General features: G+C 39.7%; 1 protein-coding gene across 2 annotated transcripts in view; it reads left to right on the forward strand.

Annotated features, from left to right (window-relative positions):
* The first annotated feature begins 917 nt into the window (after positions 1–917).
* Positions 918–17,151, forward strand: part of ZNF451 (zinc finger protein 451) — a 28,804-nt gene continuing 12,570 nt past the window's right edge. The window contains exons 1-10 of one of the 2 annotated variants that reach the window (XM_081313811.1): positions 918–1,093; positions 1,876–1,961; positions 6,974–7,048; positions 9,791–9,916; positions 10,787–10,898; positions 11,521–11,671; positions 12,355–12,481; positions 13,587–13,740; positions 14,423–14,570; positions 15,111–16,690. In XM_081313811.1, the coding sequence (XP_081169937.1) occupies positions 1,884–1,961; positions 6,974–7,048; positions 9,791–9,916; positions 10,787–10,898; positions 11,521–11,671; positions 12,355–12,481; positions 13,587–13,740; positions 14,423–14,570; positions 15,111–16,690 (2,551 nt within the window). In that variant the 5' untranslated portion in view covers positions 918–1,093; positions 1,876–1,883. Of the gene's footprint in view, positions 1,351–1,875; positions 1,962–6,973; positions 7,049–9,790; positions 9,917–10,786; positions 10,899–11,520; positions 11,672–12,354; positions 12,482–13,586; positions 13,741–14,422; positions 14,571–15,110; positions 16,691–17,151 lie in introns of both variants that reach the window. The other variant, XM_081313810.1, reaches the window with a different exon arrangement.

A 17,151-nucleotide genomic window follows, 5' to 3' on the forward strand; every position in this document is an offset into this window, starting at 1 on the left:
ATTGAACTTCATTTGGTCAGAATCATTAATACACTGGTAAAAGAAAATTTTAATTCAAGGTGCTGGTGATGACCTATAAAGCCCTAAATGGCATGGGTCCGGATTATCTCAGGGAGCACCTGCTGCCAGCATCAGCCTCCCAGCGTCCTATGCGCTCCCACAGGGAGGGCCTCCTTAGGGTTCCGCCGGTTAGGGAATGCCGACGGATGGTTCCAAGGGGGAGAGCATTCTCTGTGGGCGCGCCTGCCCTATGGAATGAACTGCCGGTAGAACTTCGGACTGCCCCAGACCTTCGCTTGTTTCGCCGGGACCTTAAAACTTGGTTGTTTGATCTTGCTGGCCTGGACTGAGGGGGTTTTAATTTAATTTTAATTTTTAATTTAATTTTAATTATTTTAATTTTAATTTGTTTAATTGAGGGGTAGTCTTATTTAATTCTATTTTAAAGTGTACTTATTTGTATTGTTTTAACTCGCATTTTAACTCGCATTTTGTAGTCCTGATGAACAATAGTTCTCAGTACACCAGCCATGCGATGTGAAAAACGTAAATCCATGGCCAGTCCACCTTCCACTTTTAGGCGCTGACCCCACCAGAGAAGGGCAGCCACTACAGTAGTCTAGCATTAGAACAATTTTGCAATAGTGGCGAATATCTGTAGCTCCCCTAACCTCTGCTGAAGATGTTACCTAAGCCGGTAACGAAACGGCCTGAAACCAATCCGCAAGCTCGGAGAAGGAACCTTCCCTCTCTTTACAGTAATTCTTTGAGGCCGACAGGGAGCGCCCTCGGGCGGCAAAGAGACTACATTTCCCAGCAGGCCGAGGCGTCGAAGCGTCGTCGTCCTCGAAGTTTGAAGCGGAAGAAACTGAAAGCCCCGCGCGCGCGAGTGGAGAGCTGTGACGTGCCCGTTGCGTCTCCAATGGACGTTTGCAAAGGGCCCAGAAGCTCGTTGGCGACCTTAAACGTCGGTTCGTCGAGCGGACGGTTGATTTTCCGTTTTCTTCCGGCGCCGAGTTGCGAAGGGTTCGGGCCCGCGATACGAGGCGGGGAGGGCTTGGCTAGCCGGGTTCTTCCCTGCAGGCGATACGCGGTACTTTCAGCATCACCGTCGTCCCTCACGTGGCTTGATTGTGAGCGTTGTGAGCGCTGCCGCAGCTTCTTAACCATCCTCGCCCTCCGGCTTGGAGTCCGTGTCGTTATCCAGACCCATTTTCCCATCACGCTTTCCGTTCTTGTATTACTCTATTCCCTTTTATTCTTGACAGGTGCTTTCGGTGAAGTGAATGGAGGCCTTTCATAACCACTCGGAATTTTACTAATTCCATTAACCCTAGTGCATCCTTGTAGGTAAGCTAGTGGTGTAGTAACCGCTTCCCTTGCCTGCTCCTTGGAACTTTTCATTTCTTTAGCACAGATTTTCCCCGACTCACTGGCTTGGCTTTGCTCTTCTGCTTCTGTGTGGTTACTTTGATTGTCACCCTGCGTTTAAACTAACACTTTATACTTACTTATCAGGTAAGCTAGTGGAAGCATGCCAATGTCAGGTTTATAGAACTTTTCCAAGAAATGCCCTGACTTGATAAAAGGGCGAATTCTAAATTATACAAACCCTTTATGCTATTATTATCAATAAGTAAAGCAAAAAGGGTCTTTGGTATCTTCCCTTTCGGGTTGGCATTTAGTATGTCCCCTGATTTCAGTGCTAGTTGTCTGTAGATACTCCAGGTCTTGTACAATGTATTATAATTGATTTAAAAAGGTTAAATATTTGCTAGGAAGTACAATATTAATTGCATAAGAAACAAAATCATAGATTTATTTGTGCATTATTATGTGAGTAGTAACCTTTAAGTGATTTTTTTTTCGTTTCAGCTACAGTAATGGATCTTAAGTCTTCTAAGAAGACTGACAATTCCTCTCAACAGGAAGAAAGTGAAGATGATATTGAATTTGTTAGTGTACGTAGACAATTTGCATGTAAACATAATAGTGCTGGAGGATCACCTAGAGATCAATAAGATGCAGCATTTTGTATTGTATAATGTCTGTCCAGATCTATCCTAGAACTCAAGCAGTCTTCTAGTACCAGTGCCCTTCAATAGTTGCAGTTTAGGACATACTATCTTTGTTTCTGGATTTCATATGTAGCCAGCAAAGCCAGCTGCCATGAACAGCCATTCCACTTATAAATTTCTCTTGTCCCCTTGAACCACCTATTGAGCCCTGGTGGCACAGTGGTAAGAATGCAATACTGCAGGCTTCTTCTGCTGACTGCCAGCCGTTTGGCAGTTTGAGTCTTACTAGCTCAAGGTTGACTCAGGCTTCCATCCTTCCGAGGTCAGTAAAATGAGGACCCAGATTGTTGGGGTCAATAGGCTGACTCTGTAAACTGCTTAGAGAGGGCTGAAATGCACTGTGAAGCGGCATATAAGACTAAGTGCCATTGCTATTGCTATTGGTAGCAATCACTACACCACATGGTAGCAAATTCTTAATATAAAAGAGTTTTTTTTCTTTTATTGAATCTAAATCTCCTTAAATTTAGTTTCAGTAAAGGATCCTGAATATTAATACTGTGAAAAAGGAAGAAAAAAATTACCTGCCTCTACATTTTTAATGGCATACATGATTTTAGTACACCTCTATTGTATCCTATCTTTCAAAGTTAAAACAATTTCTCTTTTTTTAATATTTTTTTTTCCAATAGCAATCTTTAGTGCTTAGTGAACAATGTGTTGTCTGGGTTCATATATTTAAAAACAATAATTTCTATAATTGATCAATGTGTTAGTTGATAATATATTTCCTTGATCCTCTCTTCTTCCAGTAATGTTCTCCTTTTGTGTACATTAATCAAATGTAATTCTTAATATTTTCAGTACATACAAAGTTGGGTATAAACATTTTTCTAGTACTTGTACATATAACAATAACGTCAACATATAATCAGCTTGTTTCAATTGTATTTATAAAAGTCAATAAGTCATTATATGTCGCTTTCAACATTCTTATTTAAGCTTAACTTCCCCTCAGTATTGAAAGTACTCTTATCGGTCATAATTTTCTCAAAATTCATTACTTTTGAAAATCCAAACTTTTCATTCAAATCCACCGTCTTAATATTTTTACATTTCATATATTGTAAAAGTATTATACTACTTATATATCTTATCCCTCTTACCTTAGGGCCCCTTTATATCCAAGCTTTGTCTATTCTTTTGACTATGTTCAAACAAGTATTTAATCATATAGTACACCATCTAGCAATCTTACTATAGGGCCTCTTTATATCCAAACTTTATATTTTTTAACCATATTCAAACAGGTGTTTAGTCATGTAGTATTCCATTTGGTAAATTGAATCAGATCTCTTAAATCTAATTCTAATCTTTTGCCAGGTCACTTTCCAAGTCAGAAGGTTTAGCTTGCCAGGTTGTATTTTTGTAGATATTGTTGGGGACAAAAAAGATAAATTAAGTAGAATATTCATTTTAATGATTCTCCTGACAGCTCTTTAATCCATTTTATTAAATCTTTTTTGTCCTCAAGTTTTGAACTGGAATATAAAACATCTTTTTTATTTCCTTCATTGTAGCAAAACTTTGCAGATTTTCTTTTCTTTGTATTAAGCTGTAGTTCTCTTCATTTGTAGTTTCCATATTTGAGTCATTTTCCTCTGATTTTTATTCTATTGTCTGATTTATTTTTTCATTCTTTATTGTCATTTTTGAGCATTATTTAATTGTGAGTTTAGATTAGAGATGTTCATTTATGTTGTCAGAGTTGTTTTTAATCTCATCATGATTTGAGAGAATTGTCATTTGAATTGTTGCAGCATTGCATATATTTTCTCCTGGAATGTATTTGCTTTGTCTTGAGTCATTGTTTCTGCAGATCTCTGATGTTCCAAGCTAGGGTCTTTAGGAGGAGGTGTAAGGTGTGGTTTTCTGTCACTTTTAGAGAAATATACCATATCCATTTTGTCTCCCTCTTCTAAGTAGTTTTTCACTGATACCATAGTTTCTTTAATTAGCTTTATCAAAGCAGCCCATCTTAAAATCCAAACAACCAAATCTTATGTAGTTCTTGTCTTTATATATGGTTTTTGTAATCCAATAGGTTTCCAGTTATCAAAGCACCACTGAAAACAGTATTTTGTAACAGTTCTTTTCTTCTATGATTATCAGCCAGCCAAGATTTCAGTCCAAAGTGTTTAACCACCTGAAAGCTTTCAGTAACTTCCCATTTAGAAGATTAGCCAAAGGTCAAGGTTTTTCTTTCTTTGCAAACAGTTCTTAAACATAAAAATGCAGCTCATTGTGTTTATAATCCCAGAAGGTAAGCAGTTTCTAAACATAGTTTCCCTCTGTAGTAGATAGCCCATTGCTTTGTCTCCAGCTATTTTTTGCTATTTCTGGGCGTCTTGCCAATACAGGTGTAGTTTTCTCTAATCTTCCACTACATGTCAGTAGTTGTTCATTTTCCAACTTTTAAAGCAAAGATTTATTATTTTTTATAATTTCATCAATACTTTTTCAGGTATATAATTTTAACAGTTTTCTTAGTTTTCAAATTTATCCAGACTAGTATGTTTAACCTCATTTCAATATATTTTTGTTCCCATAAGAGTTTAATTTGCCACTTCCGTCTAAGGGAGGGTGGGGGTGTAGCTCCTCCCTCGCTTTGGGAGGATTTTTGCTTCTTGGGAATCTTTTCCAGGAAATCAGATACAAAATAGGAGAGAGAAGATTGAATTCCTCACCCAGTTTCAAGCATGCTGTTCACCATTGTTCTGGTTGGTGCCTTTGGACTTTGGCTGCAAGTAGTGTGGGCTGGTCACCAAGGTGTGGCCAGCCTTTCTCCTGTCGGGTTAGAGGGCTTCCCCCGGATCGAGTGTGACAACCGGCGTTGTTCTGCAATCATCGTGGCATTCCTCCTCCTTTGTTGCCTCTCTGGGGCGACTTTAGACCCATTTAGGGTCCCCTAGCCTAGCAGGGCACAACTAGCCATGGTGTGCGGAGCTTTACAATCCCTTGGCCGCACGCTACAGCAGAAAACTGGAAGTCCTCCAAAGTTAAACAGTTTCAAAGATGATAGGTTTTTTTCCTTGAATAAGCCAATTCTACTCTCGTTTCCCCTTTTCTGCTTCTGTTCCAGCTCTACACTACAATATCAGCTTGTGATGCAGTGACCAGAAATGTACACAATATTTCCAATGTGGTTTACTATATAAATACAAAAAGGCATTATTTTATTGAGAGCAGTTTTTTTCCTGGTATGGAATTCACTTTGCATACTGGATGGGCATTTTAATTTTATCCATAGATACTCTTCTTCCTTTTTGGGGAAGTGTTTGGCAGTTCAGATGTGAACCTTGGATTTTTTTTTCCCCTTTTTTGTTATCAGTTCAAATCCCTTGCTGAAATTCAACAGCCTTTGTAATTTTATACCCCACACATCCTCTTTGGAGAAATCTTATTTTAGTGGTGCTATTCATTTTATTTGGTATCATCATTAAGCTCTTCAGTGCTCATCCTTATTTCTAGGTGGTATTTGTAGCAAAATCATGGCAACCCTGCTATTTAGGAGGAACATTTATAGATTCATTGCATTTAGCACAATACTGCTTAGATTTTTCAGGGGACAGTTCAATCTATAGTTTGTCTGAAGTTTTTATTGCTATGTAGAAGCTATTCTTAAACTGTTGGGAAGTGGTGCAGATCACATTGGAACCGTGGCTAGGGGGGCATTTGCCCAGATTCGTCTTATATACCAATTACGCCCCTTTTTGGACCGAGATGCCCTACGTACAGTCACCCACGCACTCGTTACCTCCCGTATTGATTACTGTAATGCTCTCTACATGGGGCTGCCCTTAAAGACCACCCGGAGGCTTCAGCTGGTGCAGAATGCAGCTGCGCGGGTTGTGATGGGAGCTTCCCGATACTCCCATATTACACCCCTCCTGCGGGAGCTGCATTGGCTACCAGTTGCCCTCCGGGTGAGATTTAAGGTGCTGGTACTTACCTTTAAAGCCCTACATGGCTTAGGTCCGGGATACTTGCAGGACCATCTGCTGCCGGGAACAAATTCCCATCGTCCAGTACGCTCACACAGAGAAGGCCTCCTCAGGGTACCGTCAGCTAGGCAATGTCGGCTGGCGACCCCCAGGGGGAGGGCCTTCTCTGTGGGAGCACCAACCCTATGGAATCAGCTCCCCCCTGAGCTTCGGATAGCCCAAAACCTCCAATCCTTTCGCCGCGGCCTCAAAACACACCTGTTCCACCAAGCTGACCTAGACTGACAGGCATCTTAATTAATTTATATTTAGTATTTTTAATTCATTTTTAAATTCTCTAATTTTTTATTGCACTGATGTTCTCAATTTCATTTATCTTGATTTATGCACTTATTATATGTTTTATTGTGAGCCGCCCTGAGTCCTTCAGGAGATAGGGCGGGATATAAATCCCATCAATAAATAAATAAATAAATAAATAAATAAATAAATAGTTCAAATAAGGTGGAACATAATTAAAATTATTAGCAGAACTGAAGGGGACACTAGGTTGGGAAACTCTTCCAAGGAGATAGAAGAGGAGGGAGCATTGTGCTCAAGAAAGAAAGCATATCATCTTGGTATACACTGGTCTATGACTGTAATAAGTGTTTTTTAATACTTTCTTAGTATATTTACTGCCAAAAGAGCCTTTATGATTATGATTGGGTCGGAATGAGTGCAGTTTTAAAAAAAGCTTTCTTGGGTTATGAAACCTCTGATCATTTGGTTAAAAGGCATTTGATAGAAGGCCATTCCACAGTTCTTTATAGTGAGTGATATAAAATTGACCCAAATAAAAATTATTCTAATGAACCTTAATAACTAATTTGCTGTACTTTTGCCTCTCATATTTTGAGAGTACTCGTAAGTGGAAAAAAAACCCACTGCTAAATATGTTTGTCTTCCTAGGTAGGTGTATCGACGAGACCTGTCCTGGAATGCATCGATCTTAGTAGTGAAGAGGAATTTGATATCTCTTCTGAAGTGAGTGTTTCCTCACTGTAATTTTCAGTTTTGCTGTAATTTTTAGTTTTCTCTGGAATTATTTTGCAGTATTTTTTCTGCAAACTTCTTGCAGTGTGAGGGACCATGTCTGGTGCATATGCACAGTAATTCTTGTTTATGTTATGAAGAAAGAACTCTTATTTTAGAGGTACCTGCAGTTTCATATTTTAAAAGCAAATTACATGTTGTTTCTATTTAGAAGGGGATCTTTGAATACTGCTTACCGTATTTTCTGGTGTATAAGACGACTGGGCGTATAAGACGACCCCCGATTTTTGAGAAGATTTTCATGGGTTAAAAAGTCGTCTTATACGCCGGAAACCTTATACCATTTCAGATGACTGTCCAGTCTCTTCTTAAAAACTTCCAGTGCTGGAGCATTCACCACTTCTGGAGGCAGGTTGTTCCACTGGTTAATTGTCCTCACTGTCAGGAAGTTTCTCCTTAGTTCCAGGTTGCTTCTCTCTTTGGTTAGTTTCCATCCGTTGCTTCTTGTCCAGCCTTGTGGTGCTTTGGAGAATAGCTTGACTCCCTCTTCTTTGGGGCAGCCCCTGAGATACTGGAACACAGCTATGTGGACTTCAACTCCCAGAATTCCTGGCTGGTTCAGGAATTCTGGGAGTTGAAGTCCACGATCCATAAAAGAACCAAGGTTGCCTACCCCTTGACTAGACATACCCAATTCCAGCAACTGTTCTTTGTATGTTTTATCCTCTGGCTAAATCCAGCTGCAACACAAGCCCGATTCAGCCCCGTCTGATGCAGATGGTGCAAAGCCGCCCTTTTGAAGCCCAAAGGGGCTTTTCCTTCCACCCACCCTTTGGAATACACGCAAGAGCTGCGTTCACACGACACGCTCTTCCAGGCCAGACTCTGCAAACGGCAAGCCAGAAGCCGCAACCACTGCGGGAAATCTGAGTCCCTGCCTTTCGGCAGCCTGCACGGCCAAGCACAATCCGGCTTTGAGAGCGCATTTGCAGACGGAGAGCCGCCACCTCTGGAGCCAGGCCCTGCCCGGGAGGCGGTCAGCCAGGCGGGCCCAGAAGATGCGCTGGAGAGCCGGGCTTGGGGCGGCCATGCCGAGGCCGGCTGGCGAGGGCCGCTGCGTGGTCTGCGGGCGAGAGGGGTGCCAGGCCACCAAGTACCTCTGTTCGAGCTGCCGGGAGAGATAGTGGGTAGCAGGGCGCGCTCTGCTTATGCTCAGATGCCGCTTGGGTGAGGGGGAGGGGCTTCCTGCCGCTTCTGGGGTCTGGCGTTTGCAAGGGGGAGGGGAAGGGGCTTAGAGGCTCTTGGGGGTGGGAAGGGAGGGTCACGTTGGAGGGGGGACTGGACTAAGGAGGCTTGAAGTTGCTTTGCAAGAATGGCGCTCGATTGATTTATGTACCTGTATTTTCCGGCGTATAAGACGACCCCCGACTTTTGAGAAGATTTTCATTGGTTAAAAAGTCGTCTTACACGCCGAAAAATATGGTAAATTGTAGTTGTAGATTTTGATAAACTAAAAAGTAAACCCACACATGGAGCCATGGGTTATTTTTGTGGCAGTGTTCCATATGGATCTATGTTCTTTTAAGTTATTTTTCTTCCTTGTTAAGTATAAATTGCTCTTTTCTAGTTTTTCCCCTTGTTTTATGTCAAGAAATGCATTCCTTTTTCCAGCATTACTACAATACCCTGTCTGACCTGATTATAGATAATAGTGGAAAGAACAACCATTTTGGAAGCTAAATTGTCTAAATACTTGTTATTATTTGCTATTGTGTACTACTCAGTGGAAACAACTAACAACAAATTATTACTCAAACTGTGGATAGAAAGGAGGCACTGTAATATTCTTGTTGTCAAACAAGCACTTTCCAAACTGTAACCTTGAATCATTTTATAGAGATCAAGGTGGGGAAGAGAAGGAGTCTGCCACCATTCCAGCAGCCACCTCCATTACTGGGCGTATAAGACGACTTTTTAACCCATGAAAATCATCTCAAAAGTTGGGGGGGTCGTCTTATACGCCCAGTCGTCTTATACACCGGAAAATAGTACATAAATCAATCGAGCGCCCCTGTTCTTGCAAAGCAACTTCAAGCCTCCTTAGTCCAGTCCCCCCTCCAACGTGACTCTCCCTTCCCACCCCCAAGAGCCTCTCAGCCCCTTCCCCTCCCCCTTGCAAATGCCAGACCCTGGGAGCTCTTGCGTCTATTCCAAAGGGTGGGTGGAAGGAAAAGCCCCTTTCAGCTCCAGCTTGGCTGCAAGTCAGCGAGCCCGGGAAGGCACGCCCTCCCCTCTCACTGTGGAGGAAGCAGGGCAGGCTGGCGTCTGGCGGGAGCCAGCAGGGCAGTCCTGCGCACGCACGCGCTCCCCGGCTCCTAAGGAGTCCTCGGGGAGCCATGGCAGGCACCTCACGCTCTTCCCTCTTGAAGCAGCATTGGCGGAGCTGTCCGGCGTTGGGCGGGAGCCGGCAGGGCAGTCCTGCACACGCGTGCACTCCCCGGCTGCTAAGGAGTGCTCCCCGGCTGCTAAGGCGTATAAGACGACCCCCCAACTTTTGAGATGATTTTCAAGATTTTTCGTCTTATACGCCGGAAAATCAGCAAGCCCGGGAAGGCACGCCCTCCCCTCTCACTTCTGTGTTGTGCTTTTGTTTTCCTGGCAAGTTGAGACAGTGGTGGTTGAATTTTCTGGCAGTTTGTACTACCTATTTCAAAGAGGTTTCTTCTTCTGTAGAAAAACGTAAAACACAAAGACCATGTTGATTATCAGAAAGCAAAAGTTGCTTCAACTCTTGATCGCCTGGCACGCCATGTAGAAGTAGAGAAACAGCTGAAGGAAGAGAAAAACAAAGCTTTCAAGGTATGGTTTGTCGCTAGGATAAGTTATGGCACAAGTATTACAAGGTTATTTCTGTGTAATTGGGAACACAATTTAAACATTGCTTTACCTTATTCATTCTTAAACCTGAGCAGTGCGGTCGGCTAGAGTTGGAGTTCTCACCTCACAATCAAAGGCAGGGAGTTTGATCCCAGGTAGTGGCAAATATTTATTTCTCTGCATGCAGTGAGTAATTGTCTGCTGTGAACTCTATGTAGGCATCAGGAAGGGCATCTATCCAGTAACCACTTAAGCTCTATTCAGTCGCCCCAACTCCACCCCAATGCAAGGGATTACAGGGTCATTACAAGAAAAAAAATTCTTGAACCCCATTTCATGTGCTGTAAGTATCCAATCAAAATCTCCCCAATCAGCAGCAATTCTTTAGTACGTTTCTGGGTTTTCCACTAATTTTAGTCTATCAGTTGCCACCCTCTAAATTCTTTATGGCCATTCTAGAAGAGCCTCGGTAGTCTCTATAGATATACCTCCTATACCTACCTCTAATGAAAAATAATGTGATGTGCTACTTCTCTTAGTTTCTACATTTAATTCATTTACACAAGAATATTCTATCTTAATATTTCCTTCCCTTTTGAATACCGAGAACGTTGCAAATTTAAAATGGTGAAATATAGTACATTTGAAATGATCTTAACTAGAAACTTGAAGCTAAGTTGAACAACTGCTGGTAGCGCTACCCTTCACTAGCCGCAGTGTTGAGTATTTTCCTAAGGATTATTAAGTTTATTTTTCCAATGTAGATTTTTAATTGTTTTGTATTTCTTTAGTTTTTCATTTAACCTGTCCAATTTTCATCTAATTTATTTTTCCAACCATCGGGAATTTTAGGAAAAACTGGATTCACAACATGCTCATGGACTGCAAGAACTGGAATTTATCCGGGGTCATAGTGACACAGAAGCAGCAAGGTTGTGTGTGAATCAGTGGCTAAAAATGCCAGGTAATTGGCTACTTTGCTATTTGGAGAAAGGTAGAATCCCTGTTCTTCCAAAGAAATAGTTCTCCTTAACCATAGGTTGTTTCAGGAGTGTGGAATGGAGGAAGCAGAACAAAAAAAATTAGCTTTTATTAGAAAGCACAAATATTCCAACCTCATCATTTGCTTCAGGAAAATACCACAGTTAAATGGTGTTGTGAATTATTTGCATGTATAGTGTTTTTGTGGCATATGCTGAGTGTTCAAAATGTTTCATGTGAAGAGCTGTACTCTTGTGATTTTGGAAGACATAACTATCAAGTACTATAACAAACCATTTAGCAATATACAAATTTCCTTTTACTTTTTTAATGAAGTCATGTTATCCTTTTTAGCTTTAATATATATGCAGGTTCCGTAAGCCTAAACTAGTGTGTATGAAATAACTGTGGAATCTTTATATAGAATAGGCTGAAAAGAAATAGTAGAAGATTTCAGTTTCAAACTTTTGTAACAGCTGTAACATATAGGCATGAGATAAATTATAACTGTAATCAAAGTTTCTCTATTGTCTTGTTCTTATAATCTTCTGTGCTACTTTGAAGTATAATTGTATAAATCTTTATATTTCTGTTTTGTGCCTTAGGTCTCAAGCCAGGCACTGTAAACTCAGGAAGGAGAACATTATCTCAAAAATCGTATCAGATCCAATCTAACAGCAAATCCCTTCTATGTCCCATAATGCACTGCAATAGAAAGTTTGACAATGGGCATTTACTGCTAGGTCATCTTAAAAGGTACGGTAATATTTTTTATCACACAAATAACCCTATAACTAGCAAGGATTAATTAACAAGTTTAGCTTCGCTCAGTTCCCCTCCCCCACACACACTTTTAAGGTTTGTATTTTCCAATTTGTATAATAGCAATGAAAAAAGTTTGCATGATTTTTTTTTATGCTTTCTTGTATATTTCTTCTAGTATAACATTTTGTTCTGGAGAATATTTTTGCCAGCAATTTTCCCTAATAAAATACATTTTAATATTCTAAATGCATCTTTTTGTATCCTTTTCACTGGATTTGGATTTTCATGCATTTTGGAAGGAGGAACTGTACCATAAAAGATCTGTCTAACCGTATTCATAGATTTCCTATGTTGATTAAAAATTCTGAATTAGATACATGTACTTTAAAAGAAAACAATTCTCTTGCATATTTTTATAATTAGGTTGCCACAACAAACTACTAGGCATAATTTCACAATATTTTTTTTCCCGAGTGCAAGTGATCAGAATTAAACTTCATATAGGTTGATGCCAGGATTTTTTTTTACTTTTGCAAGTATAGTCTAAATTAATGTACCTTATTTAACTGGCTAATGTTAAATTAAGCTAGAAGGTCATAATGATTGTTTTTGTAAAAGAAAAAAAAACATTCTGCCTAATACATTGTATCTAATTATGTCTATTATTTTCTTAGGTTTGATCATTCTCCATGTGATCCCACAATTACTCTACATGGACCTCCAGCTAATATGTTTGCCTGCATAGTCTGTGGCAAAAGATTTGCAAGTAATCAGCAATATAGTGGACACCTTTTGTCTAAGGCAAGAACTTAAGGATATATTTGTAAAAGTAGCAAGTTCCTTTCTCCTTAAACCAGGAGGGGTCAAACTCACATCACGTGATGTGTCGCGATGTATCTCGGCTTAGTTTGACACCCCTGCCTTAGATGAATCAGTTACATAAAGCTATGTAGTTTTCCTGACCAAAATTTATTTTTATGGAGGGAAATCATGATTGAAATAATCTGTGAACCTGTAAATTCTATTCCTTTGCTAATTGAACTCCCCTGTAGCTGGGAGTTAGTTTTCTGTCTTTGTCCAGAAAGCAGGTTTCTCCTATGTTTCAAAGAAGTGCTTTCTGGAAAAAACTGGCATCTAGATTTAGGTATGAAATAAACCTTTCTTGGTTTTTATTCACCATTCTTAACTATTCTTTCAATTAAAGTTTGTTCTGAATATTATAAATGAAGGGATTCACTAATTTGGGAATTCCACTGTTAATTCCCTCTGCCTTTTAGCTTTCAGCAGAAAAAAGATCAAGAAAGCTAATTAAAAGTTTTATTCTGCAGAGAGAGGGAATGGGGACACTTGGTCTCCACCACTAATTGGCTCTTTGCTCTCCTGAAAAGGGAAATGAAAATGAAGAGCAAAAGATGGGGATGGAGAAGAGTTGAAGTCTTAAATTGATGGGGCCTATCCCAAGCTCTCTTCCCAGCATTCTTTAGTTTCTTCTTAATAGATCTGAATGAAACAAGACTTTTTATGTGTCCCTTAAGGAGAACCTTTGATAAAAAATAAAGGAAGTATTTTTGACTTGGAAGGCTCAGTTTCAGACTTATCACAACAGACTTTTTAAATTTGAAGTGTTAGGTGGAAACAACGCAAACATCAAATTAAACTATGGTGATCTTTTTAACATATACCTTGGGCTAGTCAATTTCTTTCAGCCCAACTCACCTCACAGGACTGTTGTTGTGGGGAAAATAGGTGCAGGAAGGTGCATTGGATATGTTTGCCGCCTTGAGTTATTCGTAATAATAATAAAGGTGGCATACAAATAAATTAGTTTTATTGAAAAAAGGCTCTCTCTTAAATCTGTTTTTCTTCAAAACTTTGTCCTGCTTGTGTTCTTCTTCCCTCCATTCAGGTTGGTGAAAATGATGGCCATGAGAGAAATTACCCTCCTCAGCTTATTCAGTGCTTTGCGTGTCCTTGCTGTTTCCTCTTCTTTAGTATAAGAGATGAATGTCTGCAGCATATGTCTGGAAAAAATCATTTTTCTCAGGCTTTTAAACTGAGCGGTATGTTCAATAGATACATATTTTTCTCTCTTGTGTGTGTGGGTAATGCATGGATTGTTGGGTTATATTTTAATCTATGGTTACAACGCTGCAGTACGTTCAAACATGATTTTCCATGTGTCTTAAGAAAATGTTCCAGTCTGGAAATGTGAATGAAATGAGCTCTTTTGTCTGTAATGTTCCTTTTTTTGTTCAAAATGCGCTGAAATTACTAATTAAAATGCTCCCTGAAAAGAAGGTATTAAGGTTTTAGCTAAAGGTGTAAAATAAATAAAATAAAATAAAAAGATAGAAAAAGCCGTCAGGATAAATTTTTCTTGAAGCAGACAGGTATTTGAGGCTTGACTATAGTTTCTTTCAGGAAAAAAGACTTTCATTGTCATAGGAACGCAGTGCCTGGCAAGTAAGGAAGTTTGCATTCTGTAGATACCTTTCAGCAACGAACAACATCTGGTGATTGGTAGAGAATTCTTTTTTTAATGTGAACCTGTGCATATGGTACAATATTAAGTAGAGGTTATTTGGTTGTAAAATCTTGTCTACACGTTGTGCATCAGACTGCTGATGATTTAATGGATTTCAAAGGAAGACGGTGGTAAGGAAAGGTGGATAAATTCTGTTTTGGGGTAGGAGTGATTGGATTCCTCCTAAGTAACCCTGCCTTCTTGTTGATTCATTGCAGATAAATCAGGGAGCCCACTTCCATTGCCTTTGCCAGCCTACGCAAAGAATCTCCTAATCTCCTTATGCAAAGAAGTTCCCTTCCAAGTGCAATGCACATCCTGTCATCAGGTTTTGCACTCCCACATAGAGCTCACAGCACACTTCAGGTTTGTGAAAAACTTCCCATTTATAAAATGTAATCACAGGCCAATTTTTCTCCCTTCAAATACCTGTTGGATGTCAGACTTAATTATCTTCTGCTGTTTGTGTAATTGGCTTACTCCTTGTATTTTAAAAGTGGAGATGGTGTTTATTAAATGCTGAAAAGTAGAAAATTCTATGCATGTAATAAAAAGTGCTGAATTCTGTCTTCACTGCCTTTCCCAGATGTTCTTTCCTTTGGTGAAGACAGAATTCAGTGCTGTTTATTTCATGCGTGGATTTCCACCATAGTTCTTTTTATGTACGGTATTCATGGCTTCCTATATTTAAAAGTTTTTAAAAAAATACAATGATGTTACAGGGGCAATGTTTGTTAGTGCTTGTGACAACACTTCTAGTGATTTATTTGCTAAGATGGCCTTTGTTCAACAAATGGCACGTATTTGAGTATTTTGAAATGTTGAGAATATGGGATTTTTTTCAGATGATCTTGAACAAATTTTAGATAAGATGGCTGCAAATATGTTTGTCTCTTTCCGTTTCAGAATCCAATGTCGTAATGCTGGTCCTGTAGCTGTATCGAAGAAGTGCATCTCCGAAACTGCAGAAATACTGAAAGCCAAAGGTTTCTGTCAAGGTTGTGACACGTTGTTTGTCAACGATGACCAAATTACTCACCATAGTTGCAGAAATGTTGCCAAGATTAAACTTATCACCACAATGGAAGAATCCATATTATTAATCTGTCACATCAATGAACGGAATAAAAGTATCCCTCACCTGCAAAATAATGCAAGCCTTTTGAAATCTCTGAAGAGACATTTGGAATTGAAGGACGATAAGAATGAAACTGTTTCAAAATGGAAAAAGGATTTGCAAGATAATAGTGAAGCAGTTCACAGAGCTTCTACCATCAAAACCTGGGTATGCCAGTGTGATCTGGCATTTCCTTCTGAAGAGTGGGCAGAAAAGCACATTTTTTCTGAAAACAGAATCTGCTACAAGTGTGGTGTATGTGGGAAACTTGCAGAAAATTCGAGCATTATCCGATTGCACATGAGCCGTTTCCACGGAGGAGCACATTTGACTAACTTTATCTTCTCATGCCAAATTTGCAAAATAGCCCTTCAGAAAGAAGATGATGTCCTTATCCATGTAACAGGACTTCATGATGGGCATAACTTCTATTTTGAAAAGGACATTGCTGAAGATGAGCTAACAATACCTTCTGATTCACAGTGTGACCCTTGGATTAAAAAAGGCGGCCAAACATCAAGCCTTATTGAACTTTCTCCAGAGCAGACTCAGATGGAGGTGGATGAGAGTCCTTCCCAATGGCAGTGTAAGATATGTGAGGAAATATTTAACTCAGAGGACAGTGCGAAACAACATTGCAAATCACTAGAGAGTCATCATTTTCACAGGTACAGCTGTGGCTTGTGCAAAATGACTTTTCGGAAAATGGAAACACTGCAGCGACACTGCCAGGGTAGACATAACAACGTTGTACAGATTAAATATTTCTGTGGATTTTGTGGTGACATTTTCTTTGATGTTGAGGAGGAATTTTTGCTTCACTTCAGGTGCGTACATAGCATGGATTACGTGTGTTTGTCCGAGACAGCAGAAACCTCAATCAAAAATGATGAAATAGCAGAAGAAGGTAGCCTTCTAAACTGTGGTTGTCGTGAGAAATATGTTTGCAAAAAAACCAGAAAGATCGATCACAAGAAATGTCAAGAAGCCATGTTGGGAAAAGGCAACATTTGGTTTCGTTGTACATCATGCTCTTCTACAGCACAAACTTATTCTGACATGATGGTGCATATCACAAGCCACCCAAGCAAAGAAACTGCTGAAGATTTCTACGTAGTCAGGTGTGGTTCATGTAACAAACATTTTAGTAATATTACTATTGCTCATCAGCACTTCCATGATAAGCACTGCTTTTTACAAAAGCCTCAACTATCTTTTGGGTCACAAGCAGAAAGTAATGTCTTCCATTTCTCTGCTGTGAGGTCCTGTTCAGAGAAGGATGTAACTTCAACACATTCTTCAGATGTAAAAAGGCTGAAACTGGAAGATGCAAAGAAAGCTAGGACGTTTTCTGAAAAGATTGAACAAGGTAGGTGGGATTCAAATTATATACAGCTGATGAAGGGCCAGCGCAAAGCATTTGCTAAAACTAATAAGCCACATTACTAAATAATGCAAACTTTGTTTATGTAGTACTCGACAGAATCCCCCCCCCCCCGGGTTATTGGCTCAATAATAGAGATGTAATCTTTAGCAAGTACCAGTAATAACATACTTAAAACTTTTGCCTTTACTAAAAAATAGAAATTGAGAGATGATAGGGCTTGGCGCTGGAAGTGTGGATTGTTTTGAAGAAGGAAATAAATAGCGCTAAGACATGAGCAGATTCTGTGTCTAAGAATTGGTAGTCACATCAGCTTTAGAACCCCTCTGGGATCTCTTGTAAACTATGTTGCCTTGCTTTAGGGTATTGTGGAGCCTCATGGTGAAGATAGTTTTGTGCTTACCGTGTTTCCCCAAAAATTAAGACACGGTCTTATATTTTATTTT

This window comes from Vipera berus (assembly GCF_964194415.1).
Source record: "Vipera berus genome assembly, chromosome: 1".
NCBI classification, from domain to species: domain Eukaryota; kingdom Metazoa; phylum Chordata; class Lepidosauria; order Squamata; family Viperidae; genus Vipera; species Vipera berus.